Source organism: Ascaphus truei, chromosome 1, assembly GCF_040206685.1.
Source record: "Ascaphus truei isolate aAscTru1 chromosome 1, aAscTru1.hap1, whole genome shotgun sequence".
In the NCBI taxonomy this organism is placed as follows: domain Eukaryota; kingdom Metazoa; phylum Chordata; class Amphibia; order Anura; family Ascaphidae; genus Ascaphus; species Ascaphus truei.
In genome coordinates, this window is record NC_134483.1 from 449,901,309 (window position 1) to 449,923,644 (window position 22,336).

At 43.9% G+C, this 22,336-nt stretch overlaps 1 protein-coding gene across 1 annotated transcript in view; it reads right to left on the minus strand.

Annotated features, from left to right (window-relative positions):
- LOC142503780 (2-hydroxyacylsphingosine 1-beta-galactosyltransferase-like) overlaps positions 1–22,336 on the minus strand; it is an 80,319-nt gene that overhangs the window by 30,956 nt on the left and 27,027 nt on the right. The window contains exon 2 of the mRNA XM_075616465.1: positions 9,057–9,880. Coding sequence (XP_075472580.1) covers positions 9,057–9,878 — 822 coding nt within the window. The 5' untranslated portion in view covers positions 9,879–9,880. The remainder of the gene's footprint in view (positions 1–9,056; positions 9,881–22,336) is intronic.

The following is a 22,336-nucleotide window of genomic DNA, read 5'->3' on the forward strand; positions in this document are numbered from 1 at the left end:
CCAACTAACACCTTCAGTTCTAGTGAGGCAGCGCTGTCACACACATTGGGAGGGTTACTACTTGGGGACACCAGGGTGGTTGGGTTCCCAAGGGCCCCTCAGTACTTTGGGGACAGTGTATCAGGTGTGGAACGTGTGTTGGAGGATACGGCCGTGCGTGGCCTAGTTGGTGAGACTGGTATTGTTATTACTCATTCAGTCAACTGTTATCTCATACACGTGTGTATTTCTTATATTGTCCTGTGACAGGGTTATCCAACACAGTTAGGATCCCGCTCAGGTGGAGACGCTGTCACCAGACGGACCAGGTACACCCCAGGCTCACAGCTGTGGAGGTTCAGGCCTCCTGTGAGCCTCAGGTAACGCACCACACACGCAGTACCCGCCATATCTCCCAGGGGCTGGGGGAAAGTGCGCTACATATACAAAGAAAACAATGTCCTTCCGTAACAAGGGCAATCATTGCATACATTACCCCCAACAAAATTATAAGCAAATAATTTGGACTTAAAAATTACAAGAATTAAGACTCAAAGCATAAAACAACCGAGTTCCCAGTATATATAAAGAACATGGCTAATGTGTCACATATGAAGTGTCTACGTCGTTAATATTGGAGTCAGAATTGGAAATGAGGACTACAAGAAGAACTGGACTCTGCACTTCTACAACAACAGCCCTGCAACTGTGAGAACTTGACTTTCTATAATGCTTTAACAATTTGTACAGTATAGTATAGATTCAGTTTCTAAGATGCTGCTTAATCCTCAGTGCTACACTGCCCTCCCAGGCCTGATTTATACACCGGCTCTTTCACCTCATACTCTTGCTATTCTCCAATACCTGGGAACTCTCTCCTCCTACAGTACCTCTTCCTGCATCTCATTATGTCCTCCCTATTGCTTTTGCGGTTCGACGTTTTCTCACTCACTTGTAAACTTTTCTGTTCTCTCCAGCTTCCCCAACTCCACTCCTTCTGTCCACATTTCTTCATCCCTCCTCCCCTCCACCTATGCTTGTGCTAATACACAGCCCCACTGTTTACACACCTCTTTCCTAACAACTTCTACACCTATCAATAAAAAGCATACCCACAAATCAATCCAAATCAAATAAGCTTTATTGCATGACGAAAGAACATTTCAGTATTGCCAAAGCATGAATAACAGGGGATAGGGTATAATGATTAAACAGCACATGAATAACAGGGGGTAGGGTATAATGATTAGACAGTACATGAATAACAGGGGGTAGGGTATAATGGTTACACAGTACATGAATAACAGGGGGGAGGTATAATGATTACACTGTACATGGGTGACACGTAGAGTAAGTTAGTGATTTTCCTTTGGATCCCTCTACATGGGTGACAATTCACCTCTCTCTCTCTTTCTCATTCTTGCTGCTGTTGATATCTCTCCTAATTCTGGACCCAGCCATTACGCATCTGCTCTCACCCACGCCTCCCTGACACCTTTTCCCTGTTATTGGTCATCTAATTTAATAGTGATCAACCTTAAAACTCACATCGCAAAAGAAGCTTCCCAATAGCCTGCACTCATGGCTACTGTCCCACACTCAGTCACTCATACAAACCATTGTGGCCAAGCACTACCATCTACCACACTTATTTCCTCACCTGCTGTCTCTAAGTTTCCCAACATACCACTTAGATTGTAAGCTCTCAGGGCAGGAATTTCCTTTCCTATTGTCTGACTTTGCTGCGCTTATTCTATTATTATAATTCCCTGTACGGTGTTGTCCTTGTGAAGCGCTGAGTACAATGCCGGCACTACATAAATAAAGATCTACATACATACAACATGTACATGGTCAGTGAAATATTGAAGTCGCCCAGAACTGCAGTTTTTAACTCCCGCAGCTGAGTGATTTGCAATTCTGTTTCTACTTATTTGCCTTTTTGCAGCCTCAAAATATCTATAAATCAATGAAGATAACACAAGCTCAAAGTCCAGGTATGCATAAATCAATAAACGTTGACATGCCGGACCTAACTGGTTTACTGCTTTCAGTGATAGTGGACATAAACATACGTAAGCCTTTGGTTACAGGCTGAGCTGAAGTGACTGTATCTAACAGAGAAATACAAACAGCAAATAACACAAATCAGAGGCAGAGGAAAGACAAATGAAACTAGACACCATCATTCTATAAAGAATATATATATTATATATAAAGATAATTATATCATCGGTTGTGTGGAAAATCTGACAGCATTGTCAATACTTTGATTTACAATTAATTATCCAGTATTATCTCAGAAACAGATCTCCACAGGAGTGTAAACCAAACAGAAGGGATTCATCCCAACCCATCCGTTTCCATGAACTGAACTGAAGCAGGAAGCGCGCAAGAGAAAGAAATCAAGTGGTTGCTAGTTAGGATGACCAGATGTCCCAGTTTAGCCGGGACAGTCCTGTTTTTTTAAGGTATGTCCCGGCTGCCTGAAACTCTTTAAAATGTTCAATTTTTTTCTGACTGTACTTATTTTGACCATCAGAGCAGGGGGGCTGAGGGGGGGTGCAGCAGAGAGCAGAGAATGAAGGGAGGACAGCACGGAGCCTCAGCAGTGAGACCCGGAAGTAAGTCAGTGTCTGCTGCCAGGGCTCAAGATGGCTACCCCCCTACCCATGCTCCACCACAGTGACAAGAGGCGGACACAGAATGGAGAGAGAGACAGACACAGAGAATGGGGAGAGAGACACACAGAGAATGGGGGGGGGGGGGAAGGAGGGAGAGAGACAGAATGGGAAGTGTGGAACAAGAATGGAGGGATGGGGGGAAAGAGAGTTTTGAATGATGGGGGGGGGAAGAGAGAATGGAGGGATGGGGGGGGAAGAGAGAATAGAGGGATGGGGGGAAAGAGAGAATAGAGGGATGGGGGGGAAAGAGAATGGAGGGATGTGGGAAAGAGAATGGAGGGATGGGGAGGGAGAGAGAGGTGTGTGTGTGAGTGAGTGAGTGAGTGAGTGAGTGAGTGAGAAGGGGGGACAGAGAGAGAGAGAGAGAGAGAGCGAGAGAGCGAGAGAAGGGGGGACAGAGAGGGGCGGAGAGACATAAAGCAGAAGGGGTGCAGTTGATGAGGTTGTTTGTTTTATTAAAAAATGTTTTAATGTGTCCCGGTTTTTAACCCTATTGCTAGTGCTGGAGGGTCCTGCCACATGTGGCACAGGTGGTAGGATTCTCCTGCACTTGAGCGGTTACGATTGTGTGACATTTTAATTGAAGAACATAACAATCCATGTGTGCAAAACTTTAACAAATGCTCTTTACTCTTTAAAACCACTCACTGCCAGAGTCCGGTACAAAAATAGCTACAACTATCTGACCTTGTTTTTTTGCTGCCAGGTGGAAAGTGACTATACAAGCAGGCACACTGCTAATTTTACCAATTCACCATGGGAAACTTAAACAACGAAGACAGAGAAAAAAAGTGTACTTTTTAAACAAAGCAAAATACCATACAAACCACCAGGTGCAATTTAGTAATGACATTTAATTATTAAACACCAGGTTGATCCGTAAACAGTTTATTGAAAGCTATACACCCCACATTTTCAACATGGGGATAACTTTACTGGATTTTGTGCCAACTTATAAATAATGCCACTGAAGTGCGCCGGAAAGAACAATACTGTGCATTACAAAAAGTCCAAGATTGCTGGAAGGAAACTCATTAATAAACATTAACCTGCAGACACAGAAATCCTATCTTACTGATATAAACACAGACCCATTATAAACATATAATATAAAATGTTTGGTCATTTTCTTTACAAGAACTGCTAATGGAAAATTTCTCTTAACATTTTCGTTTAGCATGTTTTCAAAATCAACAAATATCTTATTTACTCTACACGTGTTGATTTGCTTCTTTTATTTTACTTATTTCAATAAAGAAGAACAATAATAACTGTTGCGCTTCGTAAAATTGTTCAACTTTTAAAAAATTAATCTAAACACTTAACCCAGCAGCTGGACAACATACAATGTAACCTACATTTGAACACAAAAGGCTACCGAGAATACCCTTATGCGATGTTGTCCAGTTGCTCCTATCTATGTTATTCTGACACTAGCTGTGGGCAGCCTTAGAGACCTGTAGCAGACTAAGGCCTTGAGCACCCACAGCGCTACTTGTCCATGCGTTTCTGTCCTCACGCCTCACTGCAATGCACTCCCCTTGGGTGTCCAGGAAAAAGAGCTAAGCCAACTGCAGCTGGTGCAGAATTCTGTGGCCAGGTTGTTAACTAACGAGACCCGTTCTTGCCACATGACACCTGTTCTCCGTTCTCTGCATTGGCTGCCTGGAAAATGGTGAATTTATTTCAAGATTGGCTTCTTGACATTCAAAGCATTACATGACTAGAGTCCCAGCTATCTGAATGAGTTTCTAGTTCTTTACACTCCCATTCGCTCACTTCGATCTGCAGATGCAGACTCCGAACAGACCCCAGAATCTCCTTGACTTCCTTTCTGGCCTGGGTGTAAGGATTCCGCTCCTGGTTTTGGCTGGAACTCATCCTTGCAGAGCTATTCAGTTTCCAGTCAAGCCCTCCCTAAACCTGCTATCAGGTATCACCTGCTTCTTGCTGCCTCCTGTGAAGCTCTGGTCTGATTGGCTTCCTGTGCTATTTAGCTGCTGTCTTTCCTCCAGGAATTTGCTGAGCATAAACCAAGTTCTCCTTGGATTTAACGGTGTTTGCCACTAACACCTCTGTCTTGGCCGTATTGTTTTGTTCGGGCTGAAGTGCTGGAGTCCCCAGCACTAAGTTTCGTTGTCCCTGTTGTCTGTCTGCATATTCCTTGGGCAGAGAACTGCATCGCTGTTCCTGAGGCCTGTCTGCATATTCCTTGTGCAGAGACCTGCATCGCTGTTCCTGAGGCCTGTCTGCATTTCTCCCTTGCAGAAGCCTTCATTATGGGCCGCTCTCGTTCTTCACGCAGAGGCCATTCCTACACGGCAGCTTCTACGCTGAAGCGCTACGCACCTGTCTTCCTGTTGCCGAACCCAAGCTTGGATATCGTTAACCCTGCCTTCTCCAGCCCTGACCCCGGCTTGTCTATGGATTACCCTGCCTTCTCTAACCCTGACCTGGCTACGTCTGACCACGGAATCCGCACTCCAGACCTGACTCCGTTTGCTAAGGTCAGTGTATTCACTTCCCCACCTCACCCCGTGGTCTGGTCCCGGTTTGTGGCGAACACGATCGTTACAGTGGGCTTTTAGCCACGCTGCTCCCACTTTTGGAATAATCTGCCTCATACAGTTTGAGAAGCCCCCCCTGTGCAAATCTATAAAAACAGACTCAATACCTACCTGTTTACCCAGGCATTTAATTATTAAACCACAACCTGTCCAGCATTGAATCGCTACAGTATCGTCCCGTATTGTATCTTTCCTTGTGTTTGGTCTCTTTTATAACCTTAAATGTTTTCTTTTTCCCTTTTTGGAACTGTGAAATGCTTTGAGACCCATTGGGTGAAAAGCGCTATATAAATAAAGTTAGTATTATTATAAATGGGTAGTGATATTCAATTTGCATACACCCAAAAAGTGTAACAGCGTTAAATAACGCTAGTGATACAAACGTAAGGATGTGGTAGGAACCTCATATGTGTGTTCAGTTGGTGCTTGACTCTGTTCAGTGAGAGGCCTGTGGAGTGTCTGCAACAGTGTTGCAGTGTGTCAGAGCAGGCAGGCAGTGGCTGATGCAATAGCTGTGTGTCTGTGCAGATTAAGGCAGAGAGGCTATAACTCCCATGAGCTCCTGGGCAGTCACCTGATGTAAAGAACCAATCAGAAGGCTAGGATGCTGGAAAGGGAAGCGTGGGGGAGAGACCACGCTAGTCAGAGGAGATCTGGACGGAGCTGAAGGAGGTAGTGTGAGTGCAGGGGGTCCGTGACCCGCCTGCATAGGCCAGCTATCCCCTCAGGCCCATAGGAGCATCCCCTGAGTCACAGTAGGATGCTGTACTGCAGGGATGCCCTGTAGTGGAAGTGATTGTCACCCTACTATACATTAGTTAGGGACAAAGCACAGAGTTGCGGCCGGTTGCAGTCATCTGGGACCAGACGGCTGGACACCGCGACATCTGGAGGTCAAGGGTCGGAGGCATCGGATCCTTTGTGAAGAGGTACCAGAGACCGGAAGGTATATTGTAACATCAAGTGCACCAACACCGGTCATCAGGCGCTGATCCCACCTTAGGCTAAACTCTTTAGGGACACTAGCGAGTGGCTAGAGGACTGAGCCTATACCACGTAATACAACACAAGGACAATACTCTATAAGAGCGTGGCTGAGCCACTATTGTACAGGACAATATTCCCTAGAGGTGTGGCCGAGCCACTATAGTATAAGGACCCCAGCAGTTATAACGGTGTTAGGTATTGCTGCCAAGACTAGCATTATAGTATAAGAAATGTTATGTGTGATGTCATATAGAGTATAAGGTATGATTGCATAGTAAAACTTGGTTGCACGCACTGTGGTGGTATGTTTCTTGCCCAGGGGAATCTTGCATAACGGGGATCCTGGGTAAGTGGAGGCGCTGCGCTAGAATAGTTACCCCAGGCTTCCAGCTAGCGGCGGCTCAGATCTCCTGGAGCCGCAGGTTGTGTACAGTGACCAGTAGTCCCTTTGGGAGGCGTCAGAAAAAGGGCTACCCAAATAACCATGAACTCTCAGAAATCTGCAGTAATCAGCAAAGGCGATGCAATTGTGTATGTCTGTGTGTGACGGAGGGTTGGAGATATTTCTCTTTTCTACCATAGGTAGAATACTGTATGTACAGTATAAAGAGCTGCTAAAAGCAATTTAGACATAAAATTGACGCACAGAAGCGGAACAAACTCATGCGTTTTGGTGCGTAAATGGATACAAGCATTTTGATCTGTCATGCGGCAACTGTTTTTTCACACTAGGAGGTGGAGTTTGGAAGTTGTTGGCTGCGCACCTATGCAAATGATATGTATCAAAAAATTGCAGGTATGCAACACTTTTGGGTGCTAGAAATACGTCAATTGTATCCATGTGTATGAACATGACACACACACGATACGAATAATAAGGAAACACGTGCCAAATGTTCGGACAGGAGTAATGATAGGCCAACATATGCAGGGAATGATTTTAGGTGAGATACATATTTACACAGTGTGGTACTCAGTTGTTTCATTTTTAAAACAAAAGTCTTTATACATACAGGCAGCCCCCAATATATTTTCATTTATGAGCACCCATTTCTCATTAATAACGTAACACTTTAGGAGTAATTCACAATATCTTAGTAATTCTTTTTCTTATCTTATAGAGTACAGCTAACCAAGAAAGCTTCAAGAAAAAAAAAGGTCCTGGGGTATTTATTTAGTGTGCTGTTTACTGTCATGTTGCAGTACCTGTGTTTCGAAAACTGAAAAAGTAGTCTGAAGCGGCCAAAACCTCACATTCAAGTCAGTGAGAGTTTTCGGGCGATCGCACTCTGCAGACTTTATAGAGTCAGCCCCCGAGGACCTACTTGTGCAGTGACCAACACACAGGTGCTGCACTTGCAACAACATTACAGTAAACTAAATAAATACCCCAAGACATTGCCATCTACATGGTAAAAACTTATGAATAATAAATAAATGTCATGTAACTCTTGATGTGTTACTGCCTGGTAAATTATGTTTATAAATTAATACAAATAAATAAACAAACACAAAACCTATACAGTATGCATATTAAAGCGGCAAACAGAATCCTAACACAAGTTATCTGTGGCTCATCTGATGTTGTCCAACTAATCGCACACACAAAATGCTCACAGTTTATTTAGAGATGTAGGAAGATTTGGTAGTGGAATAAGCACACAGGAGCCTCTGTAAGTTGGTATTTAAAGCACCAGAGCATCTATATACATGACATGATGTTTCAAGACAAACAAGTCCTTTCCTCAGATCATATAAGGTGTTAAGGTGTATGGTCTGAGGAAAGGACTTGTTTGTCCTGAAACGTCACGTTATGTATGTGCCTGCTCCGATGCTGTTAAGTTACAGAAAGGCTGTGTGCTTCTTCCACTACCAAACCTTCTTATATCCACTTGGATTCAGCTTTGAGACGCCGGGATCAGCCGAGGGTGAGCACCAGGGCGGGAAACGTTGATTTATTTTCTCTAAACAACGGTGTGCAACTTTTCCAACAGTTTATGTAGAGATGTAGCCAAAGGAAGGCGCGATGCAGCGGGACATACATAATGCACCAGCAGGAGAAGCGGTCATTGTTTTGAATCAGTCGTGCGCGAGATGATGGCGAGGCTATAGCGCTATTTAACCCGGGGAAACTCAACCAGCGGGGTCTGTAACGTTGGCTATATCCGTAGATGAAATTGGGGGGAAAGAAAATCAGAACAGTAAAACGTGTATTGTTAAACTATTAACAAAACAAAAATAGATATGAAGGACAATCTAAAAGGTAAATCCAACACACACAAAAACAAGCACATGGGAATAAAACCTTGGGCATAAATGTATCCCTTTGGACACAGAAATCAGACACCGTGGATTCGTGTTATTTTAATATTTGGTTATAGATCACCACCCTTTATGAAAAACAAGGCCACCAGACTTCTTCTGGTTTTGACTAAGTTGTACTGCAAAAGGCTGCTAAAACAGGCTATGGATTTAAGACTAGCGTCCGTTAAAAGCAGTCTAGTTGCACATTTACGTTGTGTTCAAGTATAGGTGTATGCATACTTCTCACAAAAGGGGAAAAGCACCTTTACTTTAGCCTTTTAATATATTAACATCTGGCTCTGATATTATGCAACAGAAACCAAACTGTATAGTGCCTCTTGACAAATGCATTCAGGTGTACAATTATTATTTTAGCATGAGTGTCACTAATTCTGCTTCTTCAGCAGACTATGCCTGAAGAAAAGCTTTAAAAAAAAAAGCATATGACAATAAAAACAGCCCACCTTATTATTTCTCTGAAAATAAAAATGGAAGGATCTTTGAAAGTATAATGAAAGAGTTTGTGAAACCTTACTTGAGGCAGTCTGCTGGCGGGCTTGGTCAGGATTCCTCCAACGTAGACGACATTTGGTAGAGTAGGTCTTGGAAACTCCAAAGCTACATCAGTGCAGAGCATCCATAAGCTAGATCCTTGGACTAAATCAGACATGGACCTTGTTGGCAAAACGTTGTATTTCTGCATAATCCTGTCATATTTTGGTAGAACTAGAAAACTGACTGCAAATCGAGAGACAAGATAAACAATTGTATTTCTTATCCTGTCCAGCAGGTTCATGCGGTCTGTGAGAAGGGAGTTAAACTCAGGAACGTAGGCTAAAGGAGCAGGAGCTCCCACTTCAGCTGGGTACCAAAGTCCAGTAGAAAAAACTGCGTACCTAACACCCAAAATGTTGGCAATGACAAATCCACACATCTCGTTGGAATCAACCAGCACCAGATCAAAGTTCTCCTGCTTCAGGCGCTGTATGAGGTCTTGGTTGCCCACCATGATGTCACAGTTTTTGGAATAGTGATCAAGAATGTCAAAGAATTCCAATGCTGTGAGCCTCCCAGAGAAAATATTCAGCATTTTGGTCTGCAGAAAATCGTCTGATGTAGTGCTGTTAAAGATTCCTGGGTAACGCTGAAATTCATAATGACTGGATGGTGGGATGTCCCTACCTTCAGAAACAAGGAAAACAGTTTGATGGCCTTGTTCATGCAAAGCGGAGGCCAGGGTCTTGAATATGTACAGGTGACTTTCAAACATTATTGGCGGCACCACAACAATTTTGGCAGCCTTTGTTATTCCAACAGCGACCCACAGGAAGAGAACAACTGATGTAAAAGGCTTCATGGCTGCAGTTAAAAAGAAAGAAGGCAGAAGTGTGACCATAAAGATAAAATTGTGCCATTAACTATCCTTAATGCCATATACTGTACAAAACTAGGTTTTGCACACAGGATACACAGAGACCTCACTTAGCTGTAAGAGGGGTCTATAACACATTGCAGTACAGTATGTAGCAAACCCTTTAACCTAAAAAAAAAAAAACTTATTTTAAGAAAGAAGATGCATATTTCTTATGGCTTATTTCCTTTCAGAAATTGAGAGATTGGGTATCACAACTGCAAAACAAAGTTTATTTTCAGGTTTATCAAAGACAATTCTAAAGTGCGTTGAAACATCTTCAGGCGAGGAGATACTGTACCAGCTTGTGCAGCCATACAACCCAGAAACAAATTGTTGAAAGTGCAGGTCTCCTCAAAGACAGAAATACAAAGTAGAGTTCTACTCAAAAGTTCAAAATGAACTTGATGAAAGGTCCATATGGGACCTGGAACGTTGTTAGCCCACTGTTCTTGGCTGTCACATTAAATGGAGAACTTCATTATGAACTTGTGAGTAGAGCTCTACTGTGTATCTCTGTCCTTGAGGAGACCTGCACTTTGAAGAATTTGTTTGTCTAGGTTTATCAAAGACAAATATAATTGTGCTGAGGCCAAACAAAATGCCCAAGAGCCTTTATATTGGATAAAGGCACTCAGTGAATGTAGCCCTTTCAAGTTAGTTGTTTTCAGGGCAGTTGAACTACTTCTCTCCACCACCATTAACAAATATATAATCTAGCAGTTGTTAAATAGACCTACGAGTTTTAAGTGTGAACGCTTACCTTCAAAACCATATGCAGATATTACAAAATAATAAGCACATAGGGGCTTGCAGTCAATGGGGCTTTCTGTTCAATAGAGCTGGATCGGCACTATTGCAGCTTACTAAATAAACCCCATAGTGTGTGTTGCTGGCCCCTCTGGCAGCAAATGGGTTACATTTTTGATACCCATTGAAGCTGCAGGTGCCATCCTCCGAATCCCTGTCTTTATAAGATGACCCGCCTTGAGAGGCTCCCATGATGGATTAAAGTGTCCAAGCTCACTCATTTCACCTTTTTAATTGCAGTTCTTGCTAAACGCCTATAAATGACCATTCTATTACAGACAGCTCTCCCTCCATTAAAGAGGTAATGAAAGCGTTTCTCAGATGCAGCAGTGTTAAGAACCTACAGATGGGTCATACCGTGAAGTGGCTGTAAGCTTAAAATACTTTGGCCTAAAGAATTGAAATTAATGACCCTTGCTTATAAACACAAGAATTTAAATATATAATTTGCCAAGTTAGATGTAGCACTGGGCCTTGTTGTCTTTTGTTGGATTAAAGTGTCTGCCAGAGGTAGCACAGAAGAAGAAAATAATAATAAATAAAAAACAATACACGGGTTTTCTGCTTGTGAAAACATTGCAACCTCATAATGTGATCTTAACTGTAAATTCATTTCGGAAACAATTGCTGCTTTCAAACCGCATTGGAAGAACGCAAGCAAACAATGCGCTGTGGTGGCACCGACCCCAAATATTTGATCTACTATCAATGTTATTGCTGTTAATGAATTACTTTAGCTATACGTTTCTTGCCTGCAATGGGATCTGTATTTCTGCATGAAGCACGGCTATTCCTTTTAAAAGAAATGTAGTAATTACCTCGTTCAGTAAATATGCCAAGGTTTAGACTACACAATTTCTATAGAACCTTTTATCAGTGAACATTATATTACCTGGGATGTACACAATATAATATGTAACCTATAGTAAAGCCAATTTAATATTAGGACAATACAATGCCTATTATCCAAAGCACTATTTAAGTTTATTTCTTAAAAGTAAATCAGGAAGAAATCCTTTGGCAAAACAAGTGCAATCCTGCAGTAAAACAAGGATGGTCTTGGAAGAGATCAATTTATATGAGCACCCTACTTCTGGAGATACTTACCGGGACGGTGCTGCATGTTCTTCATGCAAGTTTAAATGCCCCACGTCATGCAGGCCAATAGGAAGTCGGATGACGTTGCAACTTCCTATTAGCCTGCATCACCCACGAGATTTAAACGTTTCATCTTGTTTCTACCTGGAGGAGGCAGTACCAGGGCACATTCAAGTGTTAGCCGGGAAGCAGGGCGTAGCCAAAGCTGAAATTAACGCAGTTCAGCTCCGGAGACCCCCCACTTCCTGTATATGTACAAAGGGGGGGGGGGGTAACACTGTAGGCAGAACTCCCCCTTTAAACCTTACAGCTCTATCTCCTACCAAAAAAGCAATGTCCCAGCAGCTAGCTTTCCAGCAGTCACACACCTACCTCATTTCCCATTCAATGTTTTGTTTCCGCTCCCACCTTCCCTTAAACTACTTCCCCCTTATTGCCCTCCTTATCTACTATAAAAGTGGATGTTAATGTTGTCATTTATTATTATAGCCGGCCCCTGCAATAAGGCAGGGGACTCATGACGCACGGGTGCCCCCCTTGCCCTTTGGCGAGTTATATCCAGCCTTCGATCACTCCCAGGCGGCTAAAGGCTCGCTCAGACAGGGCGCTACGCCTACTTGCTAGCGTTTGCGCCCCCGCCACTCGCTCCAGCAGCACAGCGATCTGTGCTCAAACAGCAGGAGGCAGATCGCGGCATTTGGGGCATGGCGGGGGCGTGTAACAATTTGGGTTGTGCCAGCAAAATGTCGCAGCGACAACCATGCACTTTGCCGCCGGTGGAGCCCACCGCACAATCCCAAATTCCATCACAACTGTACGAGCTGTTTCGGTAATCATCCAGCCCCTAAAAAACGCATTAGAAACGGAAGGCAGGCATTGGGAAGACCAACTATCAGTGATATTAACCCAAAAGGCCAGGGGCCCACTAAACGCAGACAAGATGCTGCCATGGCTCACCAGGTATCCCAATAGATACGCTGCTTTAACAATATTTCAAGGTTTTAAATTAGGCTTTCGCATCCTGTCAAAGGGTAAACGGGTAGTATAATGTAGCAAGAACTTACAGTCAGTTTAGGAACACAAAGTGATAGTTCAAAAGAAATTGGATAAGGAGTTAAAGATGAGCCGAATTTAAGGCCCTTTTGCATAACCGCCATTGCAGGACTTGTGGGTATCACCGTTAGGGGTGGTGCCAAAAAAGGAACGGGGGTCATTTTGTTTAATACACCACCTTTCGTTCCCTGAAGGGGGTTCCGTTAATGATAGTATTCTGGAAAATTTGAAAAAAAGTGTGATATGCATTATTTGACGATGCAATGGCGTTGATTAACAATCAAGTTATCCATTATCCATGTTCAACTGGATGAAAACAATGCACTGTGAGCACAAAATTGGCACCTCTGAGCATGAGACCCAAAGGCCAGAACTGAGCGCAGAAAGCATCTTGGTATGTGGGATAGATATTCGCTGGCTTCATTGAACAACCAAGTCAGGGAGTTTGCACTACCCCCAGCCATTGTCTACTGGTTTCTAGCAATCCTTGTGACCTACTAAATATTTTACATAACTTACTGAGGAATTTCCAGTGCTGTGTGGCCACATTTTGCAGAGAAAAGTACAAAGCACATTTACACATTACATAGTAGATGAGGTTGAGAAAATACATATTTCATCAAGTTCAAACTATGCTAAATTTACACAACAGATACTTATCTTATATTTGTACTTACAGTTTATTGACCCAGAGAAAGGCAAACAAAAAAACCCCAGTGAAATATAATCTGATATCTCATAAGGGGGCAAAAATTCCTTCCTGACTCCAGTAATGGCAATCAGATTACTCCCTGTATCAACAGCCTTCCCATGTTTACTTATTTTGTATATCCCTGTATAGCTTTCCTTTCTAAAAAGATGTCCAACGGTTTTTTGAAGATATCAAGTTTCTGCCATCACTGCCCTTGGGATGATAAAAGCTCCTTGTATTGACCCTGAATTTGTTTGTATATAGTGATCATATCCCCTGTTAGATGACTCTTTTCTAATGTTCACTAGGTTTAGAAGATTCCAGTTCATCCAAGTCCTCTGGTGAGAAACTATATCCTGCTCTGATTTTATTACCTTACACAATTTAGCGTTATCAGCAAAGAAGGAGACTTTGCTCCCTATGCCAACCTCAAGATCATTACAAAGCAGGGGTCTCTGTACCAAATCTTGAGGTATTCCACTTACACAACTTTAGCTCAACCTGAAAAGGTTCAATTTATGACAACTCTGCTGTCTATCATTCAACCAGTTTTCCATCCAGGTCGAAATATTTTTACCGGAGCCAAATTTCCTTTATTTTGTACATTAACCATGTGTGGCACCATATCAAAAGCCTTTGCAAAATGTAAGTAGATCACATTAACTGCATTACCCTGGTCTAGATTTCTACTTATCTCCTTAAAGAAACTAATACTGTTAGTTTGGCATGACCTATCCTTTATAACTCCATGCTGAATATAACTAATAATTGTGTTATGCATTAGGTAATCCTGAATAATATCCCATACTATATCTTCAAGTAGCTCCCACACTATTGATGTTAGGCTTACGGGTCTGTAATTCTACGGTTGTGATCTAGCTCCCTTTCTAAATATAGGCACCACTTCTGCTTTACACCTATCTTGTGGTAGTGAGCCTATGGAAATGGAGTCCTTGAATATTAAAAATATTGGTTTACTTATTACTGAACTTGCCTCCTTAAGAACCCTTGGGTCCTCATGCATACATGTTTGGCGTTATATAAATAAAATTATAAATTGGGTGCATGCCATCGGTCCAGATGATTAACTTATCTTAATGTTATCAAGTCGCCTATGCTTTTCTTCCTCAGTGAACCAATTGATTGTTAATATAGAGGTTGCGGCTTTCTCCTGTTACAATATTTTTGCAATTGGCTCCTCCTTGGTAGATGATGTAGCCAGGTCCCCCTTGCCCCCCCCACCCCTTTAGCTCCAATGAGGACACGGGGAAGGGAGAGGCTACTGCTCATGCCGGTTGTGCTCCAGAGTAGTGTCGGGTGACGCTGGAATGGCAGGCGGACTCGGCACAGGTGCCAGAGAGCTTCGGGCGGTTAGGGAGCACTAGTGCTACGGAGCTCCGGGGTGGACATGGGGTGCATCCGGCGGCCATGTTGGTTCTCGCTCATGCGCGATGACAGATATGCGCAATAGAAGAAGTATTGCACCCAGTAGAGAAAGGCGCAGCAAGGGGACTAAAAGTCCCAGCAGCCTCAGGGGCTGCTAGACGTGTTGCAGGAGGACCAATGGGGGTCCTGAAAGCGCGAAGGAGAGGAAAGGATACAATTGGCACGCATGGGAGAGCCATGCCAGTCAGGAGCAGGACGCCAAGGAGACAGGTAGTGTCTCAGGTCTAACCCACGCCGTCTCTTTTCTGTCTTTGACTCTCTACTCAGACCACCCTCAGCTGCCTCCTCTTCTTCCTCCATCTCACCTCAGGACTTTGCTGACTTTTTTAAGGAAAAGGTGGAGTCCGTACGGCAGAACATCCCATCTGTTGCCTCCTCCCATCCCACAATGTTTCCCAACTCTCCTCCTGCCTTTCTTGACTCTTTTTCCGCTATCTCGGAGGAGGATGTGTCACTGCTGATCTCCTCTTCTCCCTCTACCACATGCCCTCTTGATCCCATTCCCTCCCATCTCCTAAAACCTCTTGCTCCTTCTATAATCCCTATGCTCACACAGATCTTTAACTCTTCCCTCTACTCTGGTACCTTTCCATCATCCTTCAAGCATGCAACAGTCATACCATTACTCAAAAACAGCAAGCTTGACCCTACCTGTCCTTCTAACTATCGACCCATCTCCCTCCTGCCTTTTGCCTCCAAACTCCTTGAACGTCTTGTATTCTCTCGATTGCTACACGTTCTCAACACCTATTCTGTCCTAGACCCTCTACAATCTGGCTTCCGCACTGCTCACTCTACTGAAACAGCCCTCACTAAAATAACTGACGACCTCCACGCTGCCAAAGACAGAGGTCATTACACTCTGCTCGTATTACTCGACCTCTCTGCAGCATTCGACACCGTGGACCACCCTCTTCTCCTTCACATTCTCCATACTCTTGGTATTCGGAACAAAGCTTTATCCTGGATCTCCTCTTACCTCACCCATCGTACCTTCAGTGTCTCTTTTGCTAACACCCCCTCCTCCTCTATTGATCTCTCTGTGGGGGTACCCCAGGGCTCTGTCCTGGGACCCCTTCTCTTTTCTCTCTACGTGACCTAATCACATCTTTTGGGTTTAAATATCACCTCTATGCTGACGACACACAAATTTACCTTTCAACCCCTGACCGTACACCTGCTATACAGACCAAAGTTTCTGAATGCCTCTCTGGAATATCATCCTGGATGGCCATCCGCCGACTGAAACTTAACATGGCAAAAACAGAGCTCCTTATACTTCCTCCCAAACCTGGCCCTACTACCTCCTTCCACATTGCTATTGGAAATACGATCATTCACCCAGTAGCCCACGCACGCTGCCTATGGGTTACACTTGATTCCTCACTCTCATTCTCCTCTCATTTTCAAAACGTTTCTAAAACTTGTCGCTTTTTCCTCCGCAATATCACAAAGATACGCCCTTTCCTCTGTTGCTCGACTGCTAAAACTCTGACTCAGGCCCTCATTCTCTCACGTCTCGATTACTGCAACCTCCTGCTGTCCGGCCTTCCTGCCTCTCACCTGTCTCCCCTACAATCTATCCTAAACACTGCTGCCAGAATCACTCTACTCTTTCCTAAATCTGTCTCCGCATCTCCCCTCCTGAAATCCCTCTCCTGGCTTCCGATTAAATCGCGTATCTCACACTCAATTCTCCTCCTCACTTTTAAAGCTTTACATTCTTCTGCCCCTCCTTACATCTCAGCCCTAATTTCTCGCTATGCACCATCTTGACCCTTGCGTTCTTCTCAAGGATGTCTTCTTTCTACCCCCTTTGTATCTAAAGCTCTCTCCCGCCTTAAACCTTTCTCACTTTCTGCCCCTCACCTCTGGAATGCCCTTCCCCTCAATACCCGACTAGCCCCCTCGCTATCCACCTTTAAGACTCACCTTAAGACACATCTGCTTAAAGAAGCATTTGAGTAGCACTGGATAATCATGGACACATGACACATAAAGCTTGGCCCCCTGCAGTTGCACTTACTAGTATTCCCTCCCACTGTCTCTGTACGTTCTCCCTACCTACCAATTAGATTGTAAGCTCCTCGGAGCAGGGACTCCTTCCTTAATGTTACTTTTACAGTATGTCTGAAGCACTTATTCCCATGATCTGTTATTTATATTATTTGTTATTTATATGATATGTACAGTATTACTACTGTGAAGCGCTATGTACATTTATGGCGCTATACAAATAAAGACATACTATACATACAATAGGTGCCAGTGGCACTGAGACAAGGCTATATCTCCCCTATAGGCCCCAGCTAGGTCCCGATTCACATTTGGTTGTGGCTGCTGCAGGGAAGGCCCATACATAGCTAGGGACACTTCCCCAGTAGCTGCTATAGTGAGACACTGCACGGTGGTGGTGACGGCCGCCACGTGGTGACTGCGGCCTGTAGTCTGGGACCGGACCCAGGTGTAACCTTTATCAGAGACTATTAAAAGGGGCACACTCCCTCAGAGGTGGACCAGACGCCTGATGATCCATGCGTGGCGTGGGACACATTGTGGCCCGGCAAAACTTCAGCCAAGACGGCCTGGTCTGGACTAAGACCAGGAAGGTATCTTCTCAACATGCACCAACGGCCATAGACACAGTGGGTAGTCTCTTTAATCACAGGGAAAGAGGGCTACAATACGAAGGCAAATAATGTATTTAAATATTTCCGCCTTTTCCTTATCCTTAGCCTTAGCCTTTTCCTTATCTCCAATAATTTGCCTGCCCGTCTCACACTGAAAGGATCTTATAGTCTATTGCAATCCTTTTTTCGTTTTCAATTTTTACCAATCTGATAGCCCTTTTGCTACTTGTGTTACATTCCTTTAAAAGCAGCAGTTCAAGCAATATCCTACACGTTTTTTTTCTTTTTAAATAAATTAGTTCTGTACTATGAGAAAATACTTGTAGCATTAAAAAAAAAAAAAATGTTTTAAAGACATTTTTAACGTTTCTAATGTATGAAGCATTTTCAAAGTGACAGCCCCTTCCCCTTCTGATAGGCTCTGGCTCTTAAGCCCCGCCCTCTCTCTAGCAGTGCACCAAATGTATCTAGTAACTGCCCAGTCACATAATATTGCTGGACTACATTACCCACAATGCTGTGCAAGAACTGAATTAAATAACCAGAGCAAGCGATCGATTTACAGGAGAACGGATCATTCTTTAGCTTAGCTAACCACTTGCCAGTGTGCAGAATGTATTGATGCACATATTGAATGGGAAAACTATATTTTAAAAAACGGCTACTTGAACTGCAGCTTTAATTCTGATATGATGCCTCTGCCCCGTTAAACTTTAAGAATCGAAATGCCTGCCTCTTTCTTTCCATTTTCTAAAAAGAAAACCTGTGCAGTAAAATAAAAATAAATAACTAAACTGCAACAGAAAAATGGACTAGTGAAACCCACACCAAACTTCTTAATTTTTAAATAATAAAGTGCCCAAAATATAAACATAAATATATTAACCAAAAAGAACTACTTGAAACAGGGTTTTATGCTCTTTTGAAGCCTTTTTGTGAGATCTCTGAACACACAACCTCTCAGTGCTGCTTGTGTTAGGCCTCGGGCATGGTCAGCGCTTAGGCGCTGACCCGTGCTGAGGCGTGCCGCTGCTCGGCAGTGAGCCCCTGCAGCCGCAATGAGAGCGGCTTTAGCAGGGGCTCGCGCACGCTTGCGGAAGAATGTGTCTTAACAAATGTTACGTTTCAGAGCTCGTCGGAGCGCAGGGCCGGTTACGTGAGCGGTTCGTGACGTCACTGGCCCGCCCCCCAGACACGCCCACGGACAGCGCGCGCTCTAAGGCCGCTTTCCCTGTGCCTCCGCAAGGGGCGAAGTGTCTATGGACTAAGCCTTAGTCTTTATTCAGGCTGCCAAAGCCGCCTCCTTTCCATTTCCTCCCCAGCTATTTATTTAGCCACATTGGTTTAGACGTGTTTCTTTTATATTTCTTACCCAAGAGTATAGACTGATAAGAGTACTTATCCAACAATGTTTTAATGACTGCCCATTTCTCTTCAACATTTGTTCCTGCAAAAAAGTTTACCCCTCAATTTATTAAAATCTGCCTTTCGAAAATGTTAAATCTTTGTTGAACCCGTATAATATGTTTTTTGGTCATTTATTTCAAGTGAGACCATGTTATGAACACCATTACCCAAATGTTCCCGGGCTTGAATATTTGTTATTACTGCCACATTGTTTTATATTATCAAATCCAGTAATTCCTGGTTGCTTCCTGAACAATAAGTCATGTAATTGTCTTGTCTTGTCAAAAAAAACAACTTGTTTCCTTTAGTTGTACTGCTAATCGTTGAATATCTTTTGGTACATACAGTAGTATATGTCTTAAAAACATGGGAAAGATGGGATTCAGGAATCCATAAATGTTCTCTATTAGATATGTGGGTTACAATGTAGACTTAACATAAGTGGTGTGACAAATGTCCTACCCTCTGATTTCAATAATGACTGCAAGGTCACAGTGTCTTTCAGGTTATTATCCGTATTCCTCCATCAGGCGGAACTCAATATAAGTATCTTGGGTTATTTGATCCTATTTCAAGCTCTACAGTATGTTGTTATATGGAGACGAGGCTTCACTCATTAATAAAATAGACATCTGTAAAAGGTACATTTGAGTCTTTTTTTTTTTTTTTAAACCCATACCTGTCTCATTTGTCCTGCAGTGAGATAAATATCATAACTGGAAAGGGTGTGTAGCCCTGCTTCCTATCACTAGCAAGCTGCTACTCTGTGCTGTATTACCTGTCGGCTCACAGGGCCAGAGTCTCTGCCATGGAGAGCCTGGGGTGCGCGCAATATCTATATCAGGTGCAGCGCCTCCACCTGCGACAGCTCCCGCCAAAGGGGGAGTAGGTCTTCGCAGGACGTCTATGCAAGAATTACACACAGCCAATTCATAAAACCAATCTCTTTTACTTGCAGACTAAAGTCACAGTACTTTACAGTCCATAACATTCCTATACATACATGTATACGTTATATAGTACGCCACGGCGGATGTCAACATTACAGGGCGCCACGGCGGACGCTCCACACCTTGCGCCATGGCGGACGCCAACATGAATCCCCATACCCACCACCGGGTGAGCCCACCCCGTGTCCGATCCTACGGATCAGTCCTCCCACTCACAGCAGGCACTATGTGTGTGTATGGGTGACTGCGCAGCCACTATGTCTCAGATGAATGAATGGTACAGTTGGTGCACTTGATGAAATACCTGCCGAGCACTCCGGTGCTCGGAACCGCCACGATCTTCAAAAAGGGTCTCTGTACGTCGACTCTGATCTGTCTCTCTCTCTCGGGTCCGGTAATACCAATGGGGGTCTGAGCCCAGACCTCTCTCTCGACAGTATAATCCCGGTCAAGACTTACAAGTACTAGGGGAACAGGAACCTCACTAAGGCGATCCCTAGCTCAGCTTGTCTCTAAGGTGACTCAGGGCTAACTGGGCCTGGGGCACCGGGCCTACGCGGTACAACCTCCCCTCACAGACTCTCCGTCTCCTCTCCTAGCCAACCAGCTCTAGCTCCACGTGCGCACAACCACTGCCTATATCTCTGGCACCTCCTCCGCCCATTGGCTAGATTCTCACCTGACCCTCCCTGCAGGGCTGCTCGGTCAAGGGACAGCTTTCTCCCGCCAAATGTACAGTCCTCCTTCGCGGGCTTTTGTAACTACCATTTGCAACCGCAATCTCCCGCTCCTTTTGGGGTGAATCAGGGGTCACGGCTACAGGTGCATAATCTTTAAAATGTTAACACCAATGTCATGCTACATATTGGTATGTATCTGTCCTACTTTTGTTTAGTACCTGTGCTGTTTTTCTTATTACTGTTGTAACGGTGTTTCCCCCACCCAATCGCAGATAGGGGCCATTACAGGTTGTATGGTGCATATATCTGCTGGCAACAGGAGGGCTGAGTTGTCCGCCGATGGAAGTGGGGACACAGGAACAGGGTTCTGGGGTTCATACCCCACATATTTACTTAGCAGTGCAGCGCCTCCATCTGCTGTGAACTCCAGGAACTGAAGGTGATCTTCCACGGTAGAACTTATTACCTCTCTCCCCAGTAAGGTCACGCACCAGGCAGGAGGTATATTGCAAAACAGGAACGGGTTTATTACTACACTCTGCAGTAACAGTTACACAGCAGTCTTCTGCCGGATACAATCTGTCAGCATTCACTGGATGATGGTCCCTGGACCGCCACTACGGGCCAAGGGCACCCGCAGCCATCCTAGCTCTTCCCCACCTCCTAGCAGAGGTATGGTCCACACTCACTCTCCCCCAAAGGGAAAAGCACATGGTAGGCACCAATCTCAGGCTCACAATTGTGTGACCTGCCTTCATCAGAGGAATGGAACAACCTCTAACTTTAGGGCGGTCCTGCCCTTAAGTACAACCAGAAGGCGGGCACCCCGATGTCCCAGCTACAACAGGATGTACCACCCTCTGCTGTCACTCAAGTGCAGTACTAAAAGGTGAGGGGGAAAATCCCATACATCTACTGGCAACCTGATAGGACCAGGGTTTACTGCCAGCCCATTGGGCAGAATAGTAGTCAGGGGGGGAAACCTGCTACACTGTTTTTAATGAAAAGTATGAAAGCGATCAAAATTATGATAAATCAGACAAAGCTACATGCTATTTTACCTTTTGTGTAAATTGACACAAAATTATTCTATCATCCCTTCTATCCATATTGAGTTTTATGCATGATAATATCTTGTTAGCCTTTGCAGCTATTGCCTGACATGGAGCACTGCTGCTAATCCTGCTGTCTACAAGCTCTCCTAAATCCTTCTCCATCAAGGGTTCACCTAATCTTGTCCCAGTTAATTTTGTAGGTAGCCTGACAAATCTTGCTTTCAAATGGCTAACATTTATCCATATTAAACTTCAACTGCCATTTATCTAGACAAGTGTGTTGAGCTGCATTAATACATCTGTTTGTGTACCAGTGTCTGACAGTCATTTTGTATAGTCTGGTTAAAGAGCATCAGGTGCTGACATTATCAGTAATGTATCAGTATTAGCAGTTATAAATGGTCTCAACATGTGTGCTTACAAAATATTTATCCTCCCTGACTCAATTGGCTACATACCCCTCAGGACAGCAATTAACTTTGACACACCCACATCAATTTCTCACAGACCAGGCAGTAAAATAAGTTTATAACAAACTGCCAACACCCGGACAAAGGGAATAAATTAATCTACTACACTGCGTT